The sequence below is a fragment of the Columba livia genome, chromosome 22, assembly GCF_036013475.1.
Source record: "Columba livia isolate bColLiv1 breed racing homer chromosome 22, bColLiv1.pat.W.v2, whole genome shotgun sequence".
NCBI classification, from domain to species: Eukaryota; Metazoa; Chordata; class Aves; order Columbiformes; family Columbidae; genus Columba; species Columba livia.
Window position 1 is genome coordinate 3,746,637 of NC_088623.1, and position 19,946 is coordinate 3,766,582.

The 19,946-nt window shown below is 47.7% G+C and overlaps 3 protein-coding genes across 15 annotated transcripts in view; 2 read left to right on the forward strand and 1 right to left on the reverse strand.

Annotated features, from left to right (window-relative positions):
* LAMB3 (laminin subunit beta 3) overlaps nt 1-4,820 on the forward strand; it is a 64,825-nt gene extending 60,005 nt beyond the window's left edge. For all 13 annotated transcript variants that reach the window (XM_065038670.1, XM_065038677.1, XM_065038665.1 and 10 more), the window contains 5 exons: nt 1,069-1,276; nt 2,281-2,422; nt 2,705-2,881; nt 3,552-3,705; nt 4,137-4,820. In XM_065038670.1, coding sequence (XP_064894742.1) covers nt 1,069-1,276; nt 2,281-2,422; nt 2,705-2,881; nt 3,552-3,705; nt 4,137-4,273 — 818 coding nt within the window. In that variant the 3' untranslated portion in view covers nt 4,274-4,820. The remainder of the gene's footprint in view (nt 1-1,068; nt 1,277-2,280; nt 2,423-2,704; nt 2,882-3,551; nt 3,706-4,136) is intronic.
* Nucleotides 4,821-4,991: 171 nt separating this feature from the next.
* CAMK1G (calcium/calmodulin dependent protein kinase IG) lies at nt 4,992-18,490 on the reverse strand. The gene is made up of 13 exons (XM_005510401.3): nt 18,351-18,490; nt 14,356-14,473; nt 12,261-12,389; nt 11,706-11,780; nt 10,808-10,946; nt 10,548-10,671; nt 9,923-9,998; nt 9,273-9,385; nt 8,312-8,390; nt 7,858-7,945; nt 6,737-7,158; nt 6,260-6,389; nt 4,992-5,607 (listed from the first exon to the last, which is right to left on the reverse strand). The coding sequence occupies exons 2-12, from the start codon at nt 14,445-14,447 to the stop codon at nt 6,296-6,298; spliced, it is 1,431 nt and encodes a 476-aa protein (XP_005510458.2). The 5' UTR covers nt 14,448-14,473; nt 18,351-18,490; the 3' UTR covers nt 4,992-5,607; nt 6,260-6,295.
* Nucleotides 7,940-19,946, forward strand: part of PLXNA2 (plexin A2) — a 452,864-nt gene continuing 440,857 nt past the window's right edge. Inside the window, exons 1-4 of the mRNA XM_065038658.1 lie at nt 7,940-8,338; nt 8,744-8,843; nt 10,513-10,653; nt 12,198-12,248. The gene's annotated coding sequence lies outside the window, so the exon portion shown is untranslated. The remainder of the gene's footprint in view (nt 8,339-8,743; nt 8,844-10,512; nt 10,654-12,197; nt 12,249-19,946) is intronic.

Here is a 19,946-nt window from a genome sequence, read left to right on the forward strand (position 1 = left end):
GGAGTTGTAGTTTGGCCAGCTGACTTGCTCAGGCTTGACTCTGCTGTTCAGATTGACCCCAAATTGGTCCGGGATGTTTTATATGTGTCAACTTCCCTGGGATGTCACCAGGGCAAACCCTCCCTGCCTCCTTACAGAGACCTTTGGGGGCCATCTGGGAGGCCCATGGGGCAGGAGGTACCGCACAACCTTGACCTTCTGTGCGCGGGGCTTCACAGAGGGGTCTCCAGCATCCCTGCCGGAACTGCTCTCAAATATTACCTCGTAGACAACTAATTGAATTAACACAAGTGAAAAGCTGTGGAGCAGCCAGTCTTTTGTGTGCAGCATGGACAACATCTTGCTTTGGGTCCCACTCTCTGCCGTGGAGCCTTGTACCTTCTCGGGGCTCGAGGACAAACCCATCCCATGGCTGGTGCCCTCTGAGGATTTGCAGTCGCCATTGACCTGGTGCAGAGAAGTTTGCACCCGCTGACCAGAGATAAACAGACAAATCTTCTCTGGAGCGGACTATTAATCAGATGAGAATTCCTCGTTGTCCTGTAAACCAATGGGATGACTTATTGTTCGCAGACAGATTGTAATAACATAATGATCCTCATGAGCATTAGCTGAATAAGAAAATCGGGTCATTTGGTGCTGTGTGGTGTTAATGATGAGTGAAGATATTTCTGAGCTAATTGCTGGACTAATGTCCCTTGGGCTCTGCCTGCTTCTGATTCCTCAGTTTTATTAACTTTTATTTGTGAAATAAAAAAAGCTCGTCCTGAAACACAACCTTGTCTGCTCAGTGAGCTTCACCTGACTCTGCTCCGACTTAGCCACGGTGTTCTCATTGCCTAATTGAAGGTATCATTTCAGTCCTTTCCTGAGAGTTTTCCTGATGTGAATGACAAGTACGTTAAATTCAGGAGGATTAAATTCCGGGTGGACCCTGGCAGCTGTCTGAAATGAAGAGACTGTGTGATAGGACACACGGCTGGACGCCTGCCCTCATCCTCCCTTGCATTCGTGTTCCTGCCCTTCCCCTCGCCCATTTCCAACCCCGTCTCTCTGTTTGCTCTGCAGACAAGGACACGGACCCTGCTGTTATCCAGGAAATCAGTGAGACTGTTCTCTCCCTGCGCCTCCCCACGGATGCTGCTGCAGTCCTGCGAAAAATGACTGAGATCCAAAACCTGGCGACGAAGCTGCAGTGCCCGGAGAGCATCCTTGCCCAGACGGCCGGGGACATCGCCAAGGCCAAGCGGCTGCAGCAGGAAGCAGAACAAGCCAGGTCAGTTGGGCTTCAAGGGCTTTCGGCAGCTGATGATCACGCAGCCGGAGGGAACGTGGTGGTTCTCAGCGGGGTTGAAATCTCACTCTACTGGAGCTGTGCTGACTTGGACAATCTCAGGTTTTAGTTCAGGATCTTCTATGTCCCTATAGTGCCTAGAAGAATGAGTCTACAACCTCTACAGGTGCCTCCTTGTTGCCCCACATAAGAAATCGGCCAAGAACAGGTTGTGTTGTAGATACTAGAACAAGAAGGTCTTTACCGAAAAGTAATGGAGGCTTTTCCCTACCTCTTGAGTCCTTGTGATGGGAAATAACAGGGTTGCCATGGTATTATTTGATATTGGTGACCTACATCCTAATTGCACAAGAGAGCATGAGGAGATTAAATGGGCTATTTGTTTTCTGGGTGAAAGTTGGGAGGATTATCCCGTGGTCCCTTAAAGAGTAATTACAGAGCGTCCTTGCAAATTTGGAGCATCTACTTTGTCACATGTTGACTTGCAGCAATATCCCAGCGCGAAGGTTAAGGGGATAAGTATGTAAACTCCTTGGTAGAGTCTGACACCTGCTTAACCTGCTGGAAGCGATGAGACAAGGGAGTCTGGCTTTCTGCAAGGAGCTCTGACCCAGCCTGAACAGTCCCGCTGCAGGCAGGAAAGCGTTCTTGGAAACTGTTTCAGTGGTTATTGCTTCCCCTTAAACACTTTTTCATGCACCACTTACAAAATAAATGCTTCTTTGCTTGTATAAAGGAAGGCTTTTCTCTCTCCTTCTGTTTGTCTCCTCTACTTTTGGGGTGTGAAATGAAGTAACGCTTTTCTCGAAAGAAACCTGCTGTCCTGGCTGGGGTGTGGTGTGCCCAGATGGGTGGCTTTTTGGGGGAAGAGGGGGAGAAGTGAGATCGCAGCCCCCTCAGCCTTGCTTATTTTGCCTCTCCAACCCTGACTTCCAGCCCATGCAGTTATTTACGCTCACTCCTGCCCGTTCCCCACGTTTCCCCAGGAACCGGGCGAATGCCGTGGAGGGCAACGTGGAGGAGGTGGTCGGGAACCTGCGACGGGCGAACACGGTGCTGCTGGAGGCCCGGGGTGCGATCAGGGGCTCCGGCTCTTCCCTTCGGTTCATCCAGGAGCGTGTTGATGAGGTGAGGGATGTGCGGTGACCCCCAAATAACAATACTGTGCCCTGCTCCTTGGAAACTTCCCCGCTTGGTAGAGTCCTGCCCCAGCGCAGCTGGGAAATGGGGCCTGGTGAAGCTTTTGCTTTAAAAATTGATATTTTTTTTCTGCTGTGCTTCACTTGTGTGCTTCCTTAAACTCCCATCATGGTCCCTGCAAGAGCCCCTGAGACAAGCCCCAACTTCTGCCATGTCTGAGCTGGGGTTTGGATGCGATTTCCTTCTTAACGTGGAGAGCTCTCTCTATAGATCGAGGCTGTTCTTGGTCCAGCTGAGAAGAACGTCAAGTCCATCGCGGGCCAGCTGGACGGGCTGATGGAGAGGCTCCCGCAGCTGCAGCGCGGGGCGGACCAGAACCGCCTGCGGGCCACGGACATGGAACAGACGGCCGAGCAGGCGGGCGAGCAGGCCAGGAGCGCACAGCAGGTACCGTGATGGGACACGTCACTGGCCACGGAGGTCACAGCCGTGCTGCACTGCCACTAGACGGCAAAGCCAGCTGTGTCCTGGCATGGTTTGGGATGAGCCAAGCAGCCTTTCCTGTTTGGGTCGCGCCTTGTGCCTTGTTGTGTCACTTATTGATCTGATGCGGTATCCCATTACTGAATTTTTCTAGAAGTTTTCTCAATCATAATGATTTTTGCTGGGAACTTACCTCTGCTGTATCTCCCAGCTGAGGCAGAGTAGCCCATACAGCCATCAGCATCTTTTGGAGCATAGAATCATAGAACACTGTGGGTTGAGGGGACCTTCCCAGCTCCCCCAGTGCCCCCCTGCCATGAGCAGGGACATCTTCACCAGCTCAGGATGCTCAGAGCCCCGTCCAGCCTGGCCTGGGATGTCTCCGGGGATGGTTCATCTACCACCTCTCTGGCCAACCTGTTCCTGTATTTTAACCACCCTCATTGTAAAACAAGGTAAACGTAGAAAAGTGCACATCGCACAGTTAAGCATTTTCATGATAACATCATGGCAAAGCTCTGGTGCAGCACCCATTTGATATTTATAATAAAATGGATTCAACATTAGAAAACCCTCTTTCCCCCCGGCTCTATTTGCTAGATCCTACCTGCACCGCTTATTTGCTTTTCCACAGGCTTTCGAACAAGTGAAACAAATGTACGCTGAGCTGAAGAGAAGGACGGAGCAGAGCCCGGCTTTGGGAGAGCAGGGCAGCAGGGTGCAAAGCATCAACCTGGAGGCACAGGCTTTGTTTGAGGAAACTTTGGCCATGATGCTCAGGATGGAAAGTAAGATTCTTTGTGACCTCAGTGTAATAGTCTCACACACTGGGGAAGGGATTTTCACTCCTGGTGGGGTGAGGGAAATCAATAATGAGGAAGACAAGCGTACTTTTGGCAGTGAGATGGGGCAGATTTGGGCTGCATCTGCTGGTGCTGTGCCAGTAAATGTAGAGTTTGCAGGGGTGCATGGGTGGCTGTGGATGGGACCCCCTGCCTGCAGTGCTGATGTGCACATTTTCCTCCACGTGCTTGCTTATGTTTTTAAGCATTCAAAAGTAATGGTTTTGTTTGGAGCGGTTGTATTTTAGTGCTTCTCGCCTCACCAGTGCTGTGCGGGAGGGAGGTGCAGGTTCAGCCCAATCTACTGGGGAAGCTCATGCCAACACACCTTCCTCCTGTCTGATCATCGCATAACCCTTTCCTGCCTCTCTTCTCAGCGTTAGAGACGGAAATTCAGGAAAGCAACAAGGCTTTGATGTCCAAATCGGCCAGGCTGTTGGGGCTGGAGGAGCAGGTGGGAGCCATCCGGGACACCATCAACAAGCGAGTCGCCTACTACGAGAGCTGCTCCTGAGCGAGCTGCCCGCGTTGCCTTCCCCTCTGCAGACACTGACTTGGGTATTTATTCCCATTTTCTGGCTGGAGTTCTCATGTGCCCGACGTCTCTATTTTTAGCAAATTGAGTTTCCGTACCTCTGGAAAATAACTGCGCTGAGCCAAAGGAGCAACCCCCTGGAGAGACCTAATGTTGCATGGACTGGCTGGAGGTGCCTGGTGGTTGGAGAAGAAAGGGGGGGAGACATCAGTCTTCCATGGCAAATAAAAACATCCCTGAAGTTATTGCCAGAGGGGTTTATAAACCAAGAAATAATTTCTCTTTCTTGTTTTCAGCAATTCAGGCTCTTTTAGCTGAATTTCACTGTTTGAATTAAAACCCCCATGGGGGACCTTTTAAAACGTTTTATCTATGCTGCAGTTAATCCTTGCCGTGACTTCAGCACTTCCTTCCTAGATCTTTCTTCAAAGAGCTAGATCACAGAAATGGAGAATTTTATCTCTGTTGTATCTACACAATATCCCTATGTTTGTCTCGATAAGATAAATGTTATTTCGTACTCAAAGGTGAAGTCGAAGATCTTGTTTGACTTTCTGCCCCAATCTGCTTATTTACCACGTAACGCTTCACCAGAAAAATGCCAGGGGGAGCGGGTCTGCAGACACACGAGGAATCCTTTAGAAAGGACTTAACAGACCATTCCTACACCAAATCTCTATGAATAACCAACAGGCACTTTACAAAACAAAACTTGGCTTTATTAAGCAAGTATTTATTGTGCAATTACAGGCTTGGAAGCAGGGAATTCAGACCTTGCTGTGATTATTATCAGACATATGGAGGTTGCTAGCAGGTTGTCTCTCCTTTTGTAGCTCAAGTGAGAACTGGGCAGCTGGTTGATGCTGAACTTCAGAGTGCCAAAGCCTGGAACTAACCAAAATCTGAGGAGGATAGGCTGCAGATTGTCAAACTAACTGAGCTGCCACTGAATAGCACTCTGCATGGCTTTGGTTTAATGGGATTTACATTGTGTGGTGTACTTACTATGCGTCAGACAACTAAACAGTATACAGAAAACAAAAGCTTATAGCACTGAGCGGTGTCGTATGGGTAATATACACTGAATGTGCTAGCAGTAGCCTCAGACTTTCCCTTGCCTTCTCCCGGCTTTAACAACCTAGAACCAGCCCGAGGTCGCAGCGTGGATGGGATCCTGGGGCGCACGTCCGCAGTCGGTCGCTGCTCTCTGGGGCGCTGCTGCCCGCCCGAGGCGGCGGGACACAACCTCCTTTCTTGCTTCCGCTCGTGCCTGGCTTTGAAGTGCAGAAAAGAGTAAAACAGCCCTTCTGTTTCTGCAAGAGAGAGAATTTCAATTGGGGATTGAACTTTGTTGCATGAGACTGCTACCTTCAAAACATGCGCTGTTAATAAGGAGCAGCGTGGCGGTTCGGAACAGCTCAGATCCCTTTGTGTGCCTTAGTTATAAAGGGTTATTACATGACTGATCATTGGAATGGACCTTTTTGGAGCTTATAGGACATCTTTCTTGCATTTCTCTTCTATTAATCCTTTGTATATTACAGTTCTGTGCATATAATCTCATCAGTAGAGTGTCATAAAGGATGAAAGGAGGTAGCTCACATTATATAGCTCTTGTGGAGAACTATGGCAAGCATATGCTCTCCTTGGGGAACATTTTTTATTGCAGGGTTTAATAGCAATACTTCCAGCCGCTCGTATATAACACGGTGCAAATGATAACAATTTAGTCCGGAATTAATCCTAGCTATGGTCAAGCAACCTGGATTCATAGTCTGGCCTTAATGGAAGCCGAAAGATGATTTCTTCATTGAAAGATGGTGTAGCGAAGGCTTTTTCGGTTGCAAAAAACCTGTGAGTCAATTTGTTCCATGTACAATCATTTTACTACTTGTGCCTTTCCCTTTTTCATGCCATAATGGGATTAATTAAAAGCAGCTGGTGATTGGATTGCGGAGCACTTACCGCTGGCGATGTGGGGAGCCCCATGGTGCCTCCTTATCACATAATCAAACAAACTCCAGTTTGCCCAGTGCCACAGTGAGAAGAGTGTTTACTGGTTTTCATTGGAACAAGGACTTCTGATTTGAAATGACTGGTTGGAAACGGAAGATTTAGAGCAGAAAGAAGGAAAAAGAGAAATAGCAAAAATTATGATCATTCTGCAGGTGAAGTTGTGTTTTTTAATACAAAGAAGAGCAGCTGCTGGAAGCAAAGCAGAGCTGGGTGAGAGTCAACACGGCAGTGGAGGCAGGTCCAGCCGCTCAGCACCAGCTGAGGAATTGGCATCGGCAGCTTTAACCACGGGCAATTTGAGCTGTGGAGAGCGAATGCGCTCCCATCAGCGGAGTGTGGCAGCTGCGCTCACCGCGAGCTTTGCCGCGCAGCCTGGGCAACGCGCCTCGCCCCACGCTCCCACAAGCAAACCATTTGGGTACCTACTGGGATTTCGCGGACTTTTTAAGCAGCACCGTCTCGGAGCAGAAGGACGACTTGGTTTTCTCGTGCCCCACGCAGGCTGGGCCGCAGCCGCAAGACGTTCTGGTGGGTGGGCTGTGGTTGTCGGGCAGGACCAGGCTGCCGCCCGCGGGCAACGCTTTGTTCTCCGAGCGGCTTTGCGGCTTTTCCTCCCTCGTTCCCATGTCCTGCTCCTGGGGAGGGTTTGGGCAGCCCTGCGTGGGGACCAGAGGGACAGACGCATCCTTGTCCTCGTTTGGCGTTGCTGGCTGGGTGGCCACCATGGGTGTGTTGGGTCTGGACGCCTCCATGACTTTTATGACAGGGATGGCGCTTTCGGCTGCTGCGTGACCGTTCATGTGGAGCTTCTTCATGTGGTGCACGACGGCTGCGGCGTTGAAAGCTTGCTAGGGAAGGAGAGAAAAACCCCACGGTGAGCAGCTGGGGATGCCAGGCTGGGTGGGACAAAGGGACTGTCCCCCTTGGGCTGGTGAGCACCGACAGTTTGCACAATACACGGGATGTGCTTGTTCTTGGTATAAGCACCATGGTTTCCATTGAGTGCAAACCGTGGATGCTTTTGGAGACTACAACCCCTTCTATGTGATGACATGGCGGGGAACAGCTGAAAATCACCCTGCAGTGCAAAATGGGGACTAGAGCTGAGTTTTGAATGTAAGTATTTAAAATGCTATCGCACACGTGGTTCCTGTGGCTTTCCTCTGTCCGCCTAAATTCTTAACAAAAACTCTTGCAGTAAATCAAGTACCAACTTTTAGGCTGAAGGGAGGAAGAGCTGGATTAAGCTCCCAAAAAGATCTGCTGAGGGAAGGAGCAGCAGTTTCATTCCCTCACTATAAAGGCAAGAATCCTTTCCCCCTCCCCTTGACTTTCTTAGCAAGGGCGCTGTTTGTGCTAAATCTACCCATGTGCGTTGCAGCAGGGAATATTAGTCCAAACATGCTATAAACAGTAACTGCACACAATTTTCAGGCAGCCTTTGGAGCATCTTCAGCTTTTGGGTGCTTACCCACACAGCTGAAGCTTATTGCTAGATGGCGTTTGTCAGTGAAATGGCTCTGGGCTCCCACCAGCAAACGACTTACCCTCCATTTGCTCTTTGCAAAGTTTTTCTGGATCTGAGCGCTGACAGATGGGTATATGTCACGGTGAAGGGCTGTGTTTCCATTAATCCTGCAGATGGGGAGAGAAGAAAATGGGCTCGTAGGCAGATGGCATTTGTAAGGCATTCCACATTCTGGAGGCAACTAGCTGCTTTGTACGTTCAATCAGCAATAATTAAACCCAAAGGAAAAACAGTAACAAAATATAACACAAACACGCGCTTCAAAGCTTGGAAAAGCTCAGGATGGGATTTCTTCTTTGCTTCTGTTTATGGAGGCGAATATGCACAAATTGCACCTTTTATTATTATTATTAATTATTTCCTTCACCACCAGGGCCCCATGGGTGTTAATAACGGGGAGAACCCCCATTCTCAGCCACCATGGAGCAAGACGTGGATGCTGGTCCATCCCCGTGGCCACTGGCTCCTCTCACCATGGGTGCCGCAGGGCTTCTTCACAGGTAAACCTCGTGCTCGGGTTCTTGTCCAGTAAATGGCTGATGAAATCCTTGGCTGTTTGGGAGGAGAAGCAGAGACACAAGGTTATTTTCTCCTTGTTCCAAGATACGATCCTAATAGGACATGGCAAACACGAGTGGATAAAGGTTGCCGAGGTCAGCCCTGAGAAGGAGTTTGTACCGCTTCATTACTCCATTAAAGGGAGATGCTTTTAGTGAAGGGCTCCAAATGACAAAATGTTAACTGGGGATGTACCAAACTTCACACTTAAATTATGTGCATTTGAGTTCAATTATTCAGCTGAAAAGCAACTCGCAAAAGCATAAGAAAAGGCAAACTGAGCAAATTTAGAAGTTACGCTAAAGAGCAGTTACATCCTGCCCTTTTTTCTTTTATTTTCTTTTCAGGAAGGACTGTAGTGTTTGTTATCAAGCCCTAACAAGCCTCCTGCTAGTTTTGTTTGTGTGTATAAAAGATGGATGTTCCAAATATGCTGCTAAGATGCAGGTGAGCTCTGCGAGCAGGTTAGTGCGGTGGTGGCTGACACGGGAAATGTGACCCGATGGGGAGAAAAGCCAAAGGGAAAAGCAAAGAACAAGGCAGCAAAAAGAAATAAATGGAGTTCTGCTGCTTCCAAAGGAAAACTAAGCTCACTCTGAGATGAGTTTGTGGAAGTCAGGTTTATGTTAAAAGATGCTGCAGCCGAGGATGCTGCGTTACAGGCAGGATGCGAAGTTCCCCAAGCTCTGCGGCCATGGCTGGGGTTTGCTGCTGGGTGTGTGACTCAATTCAATGTTTCATCCTTTCCCCTCCCTGCCAAGGCAAGCGAAGGGTGTTTGGGGGGCACCTGGGGGCTCGGCTGGTGCCCGGGGGTCGCAGGGCTTTGGGATGCAGCTGTGGGAGGGATCACGGTGCTTCCCAGCGCCGGAGCTTTACCTGACGCAGAGATGTCGTCCCAAAACGGAGACTCAAACTCGAAGTAGCCGTCCTTAATCTTCTCAAACAGTTTGGATTCGGTCTCTTCGTAGAAAGGAGGATACCCGCAGAGCCTGGAACAGAGCAGAAAGCCAGGGGTGCTTCCACAGCCCGTGGGGCAACAAGGGTGAGGAACAGAGGAGGCTGCCCCATCCATCCCTCCATCCCTCCATCCATCCATCCCTCACATCTAAGCGTATCAGCAAAGCTGCATAAAGAGTTAAAAACTTAACTGCAGCAGCGAAAGGACAAAGCCACAGCTGGTACATAGCTGCATGGTGTGGGAGGAAATGAAAAAAAGCGTACCAAGGAAGATTGTATGATATTTGTAGGCAACTAAAGAAAAAACAAGAAACAAAGCATAGGATGAGGCACATAACAGAGAAAATGGGATTCCTTTCATCTCCGCTGCAGCACTTGATTGTCCACGTCCCTTTCATTTCTACGGTCTAGTGAAGCCGTGCAAAGGAGGAATACACCGCTGCCGTGTTCCCACCGCAAAATGGGAGCTCTGGGATCGCCTCCGCTCGCTCTGCAGAGGTGTTTGAAGAGACGGAGGAGTTGGGAAATTCATGGATAAAATAAGCGGGATGCTGTTTGATCTTACTCACAGGATATAGGTGATGACTCCAATGGACCAGCAGTCTACGGCTTTGCTGTATGGCTTCTGGGCAAGCACTTCAGGGGCTGCAGAACAGCAAAACCAAGTGGAAATTCTAAGCAATAATAAATTATCCAATACTGGGAGAAGCAGTAGTTGCTGATACACTTGGCCTCTGAGGTGCCAATGCAGAGAATCAGCCGGTAACAGCCCCATTTACCAGTTTTGATCTGTGATATTTGTATCTATTTTATGCCATTGAATAGAAAGAACCACTGGCAACTTCTGCCTGCGTTCTGAGGATTGAACCCGCAAGCTGCGGATCAAGCCAACGCGCTCTGGTGCACATGAAACAAAATCCCATGGTGTTAAAATGATTTTCGTAATTTTTCAATAGACACATGACTAATGCTGAAATATATTGCTCTTAAAATTACCCTTTTCTTTGCGCTTTTGAACATTCTGGGATTTTGCAGTCTCTGCGCTCATTTACAACCCAGTCCATGCAGTGCATCAGTGAGTAGTGTGTTGTTAACATTATTATGTATGTTTTTCCTTTCTGCTAGGCAACATACTGTACATTTACGTGTTTTTTTCCAGATATTCCACCAGCATAAACCCATTCCTGCGCTCACCAACGTAGCCAGGAGTCCCACAAGCGGTGGACATGATGCCGTTCTGCTCCATTTTAGACAAGCCGAAGTCCGTGATCATGATTTTGGAGTTCTCCTCAGGAGTGAGGTAAAGAAGGTTTTCAGGCTGTGAACACAGAGCGGTCAGAGGTTGCAATTTGGGGTAGAAAAGTGGAAAGAAACAACAGAAAGTCATGGGGTGGAGCAGGTGAAGCCACATCCCGCCGGCTCCCCGAGGAGCTCTGGCCCAGGACGGGTCTCACCTTCAGGTCGCGGTGAACGATGCCGTTTTCGTGGAGGTACTTGACCGCGGTCAGGACCTGGTGGATCACCACACTGGCGTCTTTCTCGGTATAAACTCCCCGTTCCAAAATGCGGTCGAACAGCTCTCCCCCGGACACCCTGTTGGAAATGGCAGTTCAGAAAGAAAAGGGCTGAAAAGAAAACGGAACAAATCTAATAACGCTTTTATGTACAAGGCAAAATAACTTCCTGGTCCTTTTACAAGTCCACCTGAGGCAGAAACGTTCCTTGGCCGCAGTATTTGTGAGGCTGAGGGGCTGCTGGGTGCAATTTCAGGGGACCAGCAAGTATTACTGGTGAAACAGGGGAATTTGGGATAGGTTACAAAGCAACGCCGGGCAGGTCTGAGCCACGGGCATCTGGCATTGCAGACAGAACTGCCTGCAGGCTCTGCTGCACAAGCGGATATATGTGTTTGTGTGATTGCTTCCTTTAGCTAAATATGCAGGTTAGCAGGAGCAGCCGGGTGCTCGCAGCTGATGCCCACAGCGAGCTGCTTTCTCTGCAGCCAACGTCGTGCATTTTCATTTCAAGAAACCCTGCGTGGCACGGCTTGAATTAGAAATACTTCTGTCTCGGCCCTGCTTAAGTGCAATGAATTGATTTGCATAAAGAGATCCTAATCTTGGTTTAGAAACTTGCTGCTGAAACGAGCACGGGCCGCGACAGCGTGACAAGTGTCTGGGTTAGTTCAAGCCATGCGGCTCTCGCCCCGTTAGTGTTTGAACAGCTCTTGTGTGAGCAACTTTTACGTGTGGGAGACTCCGGTGTGTAGGTGCTGAGATATGGTGCATCACCCCGGTCCTGCCACTCTTCTTCCTCTGTGGTCCACAAAGAAACGGCTCTGCTGATACTTACAGCTGCATGACCAGGTAGAAGTGGGTTGTGCTCTCATAAATATCTTCTAAAGTCACAATGTTTTCATGCTTTATCCTGCAAAGGTAAATGTGGGTCAGATGAACAGACCTGGCAAGGACAAAGCGGCTTCTCAAATGGAAAACCCAACAGTCGTCTTGCTTTAATCTGGGCTGTTTTGTGGCTGGTTTCCCTCGCACTGCACGGCAGAGGATCCTTGAGAGCAAACTCTTTGGAGGACCAGACCCTTCCTTTTTAAGGATCTGCCCTGGCTGCATCAGATGTATTATTGGGACTACAACAGCTTTAACTCTGCTGCTCCTTTCCCTGCAAATTGCTTCATCTATTTCCTTCCAGGAGCCTGGGGCAGTTTGGCTGTGTTGGGGTTACAAACCCAGTGAGGAAACGAGAAGCAACTTTACTAATCTACTAACTTATAGTAACATCTATATATTCTTTAAAAATGAATAATTCTTTATATTATTCTCATTGTAGGGCTGCATCTCTTGGGAAAGGACGTTTGTTCTACTTTACGTTGCAATGTAGGTACGCACTCACTTTTTCAACACTGCTATTTCATTCTCCAAGCTGCTGTCCCTTGTGAGCGGAGACTTCTTGATGCATTTCAGAGCAAAGAGCTGGCCAGTGCTTCTTTGCTTCACCAGGAAAACTTCTGAAAAGGCACCTCTGCAGAGAGGAGAAGTTGTATTTCAGCAGATGCTGCAGCTGCGAACTGGAAGGATACTTACAGAGAGAGGAAAAAGCAATATAGTAGTAATTTAACTCTAAGTGGCTGCTGATTGTAAAGCTCGAGCTGCATCTCTAGCAGCTCCAAACTTAGGATGTTCAGTGCAAAACTCTGCAATATGTAGGAAAAAAACCCCACCGTTTTCTGGGTGCAGGAGGAGGCACTGGCTGCGGTCTCGCAGTTTGGGCAAATCCCCCAATGTTCTTTACATCTGAAGTGCAAAATAACTGGGATAACCTCCAGTTAATATTTTAATTCAGCATTTACCCTGTTTTCCTTTCTGCAGAGACTAATACCTGCGTACCCTTAGTCACAAAGTGACAATGAGTGTCTCTTACGTTCCCGGTAAGGGTTTAGCCCAGTGCAACCATGAGCAGGTATTTATAACATGCCTAAAGCTCGCAATCCTGTTAAAGGTTTATCTTCGGCAGCCGAACATGTGTCTCTGGGATAGTGACAGTGCATACTTTGCCAGGTCCGTCCTCAATAATCCTCATCAAATGAGCAACAGATTAATTGCTGGCAGTTAAATGGAACTTGCTCCTGAGTCCGCAAAGCCCCGCGGGCAGCTGGAGGGCAGAGCCAGGACGGTGACCACGGTGGAAACACCTTCTCGGTCAGGACACTATTGCTGCAAACCCAATAAACAAGGGCAGAAAACTTCCTGTAACCCCCTAAACAAAACCCAGCGTACTGGGCCCATAGGTGGGCTGAGCACGGAGCTGAACCCATCCGTGCCTTTATCGCCATAAATTATACGCAATGGTCTTTTCTAGCCCAAAAAGCAGTTGGGGTAGGGACCTTATCCTTGTTTCACACGTTTTTCTCCTTTTATCCATTTGAGCTCCCCAGGCTGTTTGTGGAAATGCCTTTCGAGTTCTTGAGGGCCCTCGGGGAACAGGCAGGGACGTCCTTGCCAAGGTCCCTCATCCAGCGCTTGTGGACGCTGGGGGAAGGTGACAATAAGTTTCCAGGTCATTTTAGGTGCCAGATCTTCATTTATATTCTTTGGCTAGCTGAAGCGTCGCATGTGGAAAGAGAATCCCAATTTCTAACACAAAATTTTCCCATTAATGTAATAGTAGGAAATGAACAACCTACAAATCAGATGCTGGGACATCTGTTCTATATATCTGTCCCAAACAGTTTATCATAATTATGCCCCTTATTAAAAAATGATGAATCAACAAGTTGGCTAGGAGAGAACAAAGCTTTTCTAACCTCATTCCTTTAGAGAAAGCTGCGGGATAATTTAATTTCGGAGGCTAACCAGGACTGTGGTAATTCAAAACACCACTGAGCTCTGGAGTTGCTGTTTTTAAGGAGCTTTGCTGTGGGTTTTAAGTCACAGAAAATGTAGCCACGACGGAACTCGCTGGTGGAGGTAATTCAATTCCTCCTCCACCACCTTGGAAATGTTTTCTTGTCTCATTCACATGAATAGGCAAATTAAGCTGTTAACTCACACAGAAGCATTGTACAACTTGAACATCCTTGTTCTGTTTCATCCCGCGACTGAGTCAGGGTTTATGAGCTAAATCTACGACTTATTATTCTCTTATTATACCTCTCCCAGAGCCATCTCTTGACCTTGTTTGGCCTCACAGCAGCGGCCAGACCAGTGCGTTCAGCAGGAGAAGAGCAAGAGCTTAACTAAGCTGTCGCGCAGGCTTAGAGGGAAAGGAGGGAAGCGCAGGGCTGACCTGGGGTGGGTGAGAAGGATCTGCCTTGGGGCTGCTCGGCAAACGTGAGCCGTGAATCAGAGCCCCATCCAACCCTGCAGGGACGGAGAACCCACCCCATGCCCCCAGAGTATGGTCTGGCTTCAAGTAGATGTTTTCTTGTGGCGTTGGCCAAGGTCGGGAGGGGAAACCGGTATCTAGAGGTGGCTCCGGTGGTACTTACGATCCCAGGGCCTCCATGAAAATGAAGGTTTTCCGGATGTTGCTCGTCTGTTTTTTCCAGGATCCGCTGTCCTCCTCTTCCTTGCGACCCATCTCCTCCAGAGTGGACGCAGGGTGCACTGTGAGGAAGAGGAGGAGGAGAGAGGTGACTGATGTGGCGTGAAGAATGGGTCTGCTCAGGAACCACCTGGATTCTGGGTGCTGTGGATGGTGTTTGCTCGCTCAGAGGAGTCAGACCTTTTGAGTATGTGTGATTTTGGGCTGCTTTTGTGCTGACCATGTCCCCGCTGTCACAACCCCTCCAGCCGTCAGTGCAGTGTCACACCGCATCAGCTGGGTAGGAGCTGGTGACCATCTGATAACACTGTCAGGATACTCACTTAGTGCCTGTTGGCACTTACAAATGCTCATACTGTGCTTGGCATTTAGTGGTTAAAAAACCCTACTGAATAGTTACTTTTCACTACAGCATCCACAACACAGTGGATTAAAAGTTAGGTACAACTAGTGATGGAGATGGATTATAGTTGAGCTGCTTTATCGCTTAAATAATAAATAGTTTAAAGAGCTTGTGACTGCAAGGAGGGGAATTGATATAAAACATTTTGCTGGTCTGTCTTGCGGTGCGTGCCGCTGTCTGTAAGTTTTGTGAACTGATGGATCGCTTTTGCTCTGAGTCACAAGCTTCCCCGGTGCCTTTTTGGTCTGTTGGTAAACGCAGCCGTGGGGCTCCCGGTATCCGAAAGACGTTCTGCTGCTCACGGGTGGCTTGACCTTGGTCCTGTCCCAGTCCCCCACCTAAACCCCCCAGTAAGCTCTTTAGGGGCCGGGCAGCACGGCTGTAATTCAGCAAATAACACCCTTGGGGAGCTCCCCAAGAGAATTAGTGAGAGCTCGGACAAGGTCTGGGAGCTGCGAAACGTTATACAAATATCTAAGCGCTCTTAATGAGATCAGCTCTGACATTACAGAGCTGGAAGTACACCAGAAGGTGAGAAAGAAGCCCTGAGACTTGGAAATAAAATAACAAAATAAAATAAAGTGGGTTGTCCACACTCTCATATTACAAGAGATGCACCAAAACTGTCCCCGGGCGGTGGGGACTCGGGTGCCGCCCGTGGCACGAGGAGCATCACGCTGAGATACGGACGAGGCTCCAGAGACAAAGCACAATCTTGTGTGTAAAAATAAGCGTTTGGGAAAGGCAAAAGTGTTAAAAGCAGAGAAAAAAGCTGCAAGATCTTGTTTCATGACAGACAGCTTATATATTGAACTCCTCCTGAACCTCGTTTATCTCCTTAATTAGCGCTGTTTGAAGGTTTTGAGCTCCTTGACACAGTTATTTTTTTAAAAGGTTAATTTAACATTATTGAAAACAAAATTGACTCAGTTGTGAACAGTTGAAGGCTCCAGTCTATGAAATCACCATAGGCCAGTGTGCACTTGACCTTTATTTACCTTTTGGATTCTGATGCACATGTAACTCCTAGAAATACAACTCCTTATAAAATCCAGCCGTGTCTTGCTGTTTAGAATCAGTGAAGATCAAAAAGTTCTTCACAAAAGCATTAATCAATTAGGAGAAACCTTTCTGTCAATACGTTGAGCCCCAAAAATGAAGTTTTAATTTGCAGTTTTCCATCCAGCCATCCCACCCATTCAAACCTACAGAGCTGGAACATCCAAAGGGATTTTCAGCAGAGACTTTCGGCTGTTGGGGGGAGTTTTATCCACTTTAAATAAATATCACACGCTTGATGCTGGAGTGGTGCTGAACAACGGGTAAAATTCAGATGACCTCTCCATTTCTTTCCCAACCTGCTGTCAAAGAAAGAATATAAGAATATGAAGTAGAAAAAGATGTAGGTCAACCTGGCCTCAGGGACAAACAGTATTTTAGTTTGTCCCTGTGCTGATGTGCAGCCTGGTTGGCACAAACACTTTGGGGGTTGGACTGTCCCCCCCAAGCAGGAGGTGTCAGTGGAACCCATTTGAATTTGGCCCTTTTGAGCACAAGTGACAAATTTGCCCGATGTTTGCTCATTTAAGCTCGATTCGCTTAGTATTCTCATGTTGAATTCCTTATGAATTCAACAAGTGTCTTCTTGTTTAAATGCATGTTCCTTCTAGAGGGAGGTGGTGCCGTGTTTCCTTCAGTCTCCCGTGTCCGTGGTGCGGGTGAGCAGCTCGGGCTCCCTCCACGTGTGTCTGAGTTCCTGCTTTCTCAGTTTTTTCGGTGCCATCACCAGCAAGTCATTTCCTGCCTCCCCTCGCCTTCCCGCTGCTATTCTGAGAGCAAAGGAATGAAACGTTTGAATTGCCTGGAATGTAAAGCTGAGTATTCGCTCGGGTGATGAATTCTTGCCCACCTTCCTCCTTCTTCATCTTGGATCACGTTATTTTCCGCACTTTTCCCCCTCTCTTTTGATGCTTCCCCGATGCAGGCTCTGGGTACTCATCTTTATGTTGTCTCCCTATCTGGTTAAGCCACTTATTGCACTTTGCAGCAGTTTGTGAGAATGCAATGATCGATATATATTTTTAAATCAATTTTTTGGCTATTATTTACTCAGGCCCTGGCCCAGCAATGTCTTGACTGTCTCGGTCCAAGTACACAGCTTACAGGTAAATGGGTTTAATGTTGCTTAGCTGAAGAAGCTTTACATTGCCCGAGAACAGAAAACATCCCAACAAAAGTTGGGCAAACAGGTTTTCTGCAGTTTTCTTGCCATATCGTGTGTCTGTCTGCACACGGGCCAATTTCCATCACACTCTTGCCATTGTCAGATCCATCCTGACACCCCGTTCCCATGGGCACCGTCCCGTCTGCCATGCACAGCACGGATCGAGAACACCCAATGTGCATTGGAAAACACATTATTTGAAACACCTCCTCTAGACAAGAGTTTGGGTGTGCACGTTTCCCCATTCACCTTTTGACAGTGCAAGAAGAGCGGTGTGTTGGTTGCTTAATAGAATGGAAATGCTCGTTATTTAATGTACCTAGAGACATTTGGAGATAAAAACGCAGTATACAACATTGCTTTAATTTGTTTGGCCTCCCTCTTCCCCATCAAAACAAATTAAGCAATATGCAGGGCTTCCATCTGACGCATATATGCATAAAGTAATAAGTAGTTTCAGTATTAATGTCTAACCTTTGGGCTCTTCTACAGACTAAGTCAATAAACGTGACGGCCGCTGCGCTCTGTCTGATCCAGCAAATGACACATCGCTGCTCAGAATGTAATGAGTGTTATTATGACCTTGCTTAAATATTTCCTGAAGAAATTTGTTCCACTTTCATATCTCGCAGTAACAAATCCATCTGCAGACAGACACTCTGCTTCTGAATGGATATACTGCATTAACAGCATTATTGTGAGGCATGATTAATAGTCTTGTGACAAAGTTACATGTGGAGGGGGAAGATACGTGCAGCTTTCGTGATTTTGCCGTTGGAATTAGAAAGAAGTTTACAGAAAAAAAAAAGGAAAAGGAGAATACAAAGTCAAAGGGCTTTGCTTTAAAAACACACCAAAACAAGCAATCTGCATGTGAATGAATTAACAGCCAGGCCAGCCTCTGCTTTCAGGGACAAAAGAACAAGAAATTGAAAACATGAGCTCGCCATTAAAAAGAAATCCATGCTAAACATCTCGTATTCATCCCACCGCCCCATCGATTCAAAAGCAGCACGTTAACTTAGTATCCCCCGTGAACACTTGCAAAATCACCATTTGCATTATAAATATTTCAGATTCCTTAAAATACTTTTTGAAGTAAAACGTCAGAAGGCAGCTTTCTATGAAAACGCTAAATATAACATGGGTGCTGTAGGATACCAGCCTAACAGTCTGTGCAGAGAAGTCCTCCAGCATTTTCCTGTTAATAGATCCAATTAATTAAAATCAAACCAGGTTAGCCAGCATCCCACCCCGCGCGGAGCAGACGGGAGAAGCGAACGGCTATTAGGGGAAATAATATCTCGCTTACCCAAGTCAGCGTGAACGAAGCGACTCGTGCTCGCTGCCGCTCCGGCTCCCGCGGTCTGCGGGGATTAGAGCCGGGGAGGAGGAGATGGAGCCGCCGTGATGGCAACGGCACCGTGAGCACGAGCGGCCGGTGGGTGTGCGTGTGCACGTGCGTGTGTGTGTGTGTGTGTGCACGGCGGGGACGGATCCTGCAGCCGGGAGCACCCGCTCCTCGCAAGGACCGAGTTTAGTATCAAAATCATAGAATGGTTTGGGTCGGGAGGGATGGTAAAGATCATTATAAGAAACAATTATTTTGCAAATAGAATAAGCCCAGGCAGGATCTCTTGGCAAAGCATATTTTAATAATGATTTTGCAAGACTGGGTGTTCTACCTAAAGGTAGGCGCATCTAACAGGGCAAAAAGACCCTGCTTATACCCCCAAAATCCTGGCTGCAGTTTCCCTCCCCTGTTCCCCATTGGTTGGTACTGCAGGGTTTACAGACCACCCCAACGCATGCAATACCCTTCCCCTTATCAATCTATTGAAGATATGGATTCCTGGTATGCTGGCTACACTTCCCCTAAATTAACTTGTAAATACAGGTATCACTATGTATACAGGTGTCAGTATATATTCCGGGAAGAGACTGTGTTTTACATTAAGGATTCATAGTCCGATGTCTCTCGGTCCTTCTCCCTAAATTAACTTGTAAATAGAGGTATCAGTATGTATACAGGTATCAGTACATATTCTGGGAAAAGACTGTGTTTTACATTAAGGATTCATAGTCCAATGTCTCTTGGTCCTTCTCCCTTGCTGGGGTCAGGTGCCACATCCTCAGTTCTTTGTTAAATGTTCCTTACATCATCTAGTTCCAACCCCCAAGAAATAAATTAAAAGAGCTAATTGCACGCAAGCGCTGCAGTCAAGAAACGTGTTTTCCACCAAATAAGTGGCACAAAGCACAAGCTTTCTCTGTGCAAAGGATTTCTGGGCTTAGCTTAAGGTAACTGAGACAGACCTGCAGGCTGGCTCATACTGCTGGGACTTGCTCAGATTTGTTCCCATTACTTGCTACCTGTGTGAGACGACCTGTTTGACAGCAAGATGTAAATACGCTGCTGCATCCGAGCGACCGGCCGTGTAAGAATCCCTCCTGGCTTTTGGGCAGAAAAGGGAAAATTTGAAAGAGAAGGAAACTTAAACGTAGTTGTTTGCAGTCAGGTATGTTACAGCAAGTCAATCGGATCCAGCATCCACATCTGTGCGAAATAACCCTCAGGTAGATAATAACATCTAAGGCAAGTATCACTGAAAGAGATTAGGAAACAATAAGCTGCTGTGCTCTTTCATTCAGCACATTTTGCCTTGGATAATTTGCCTTAATTAAACAAACGACTTCATGGTATTAAAAATTGCCCTATTTTAATGTGAGTTTAGGAGGTCTGTGGGGCTGCACAGTGCGGAGCGGGACTGGACCGGGACAGATTTCCCACCAGGATGCTCCAGCACCCCAGATCTTATCTCCAACGCTGGAGAGTTGATGCTCTCCACCATTTTTAGATGGCACAAAACCATGGAGGAAAATCATTGCAGCGGGGATTAATCTCCAT

What these genes read in the sequence shown, in the direction of transcription:
- CAMK1G (XM_005510401.3), bottom strand. Translation starts at nt 14,447, where the DNA reads ATGGGTCGCAAGGAAGAGGAGGACAGCGGATCCTGGAAAAAACAGACG. An exon ending in GGACGACATCTCTGCGTCAG is followed by an intron (nt 8,391 to 9,272) that starts GTAAAGCTCCGG and finishes CCTCCCAAACAG; the next exon opens with CCAAGGATTTCATCAGCCAT. An exon ending in TTGCAAAGAGCAAATGGAGG is followed by an intron (nt 7,159 to 7,857) that starts GTAAGTCGTTTG and finishes CTCCTTCCCTAG; the next exon opens with CAAGCTTTCAACGCCGCAGC.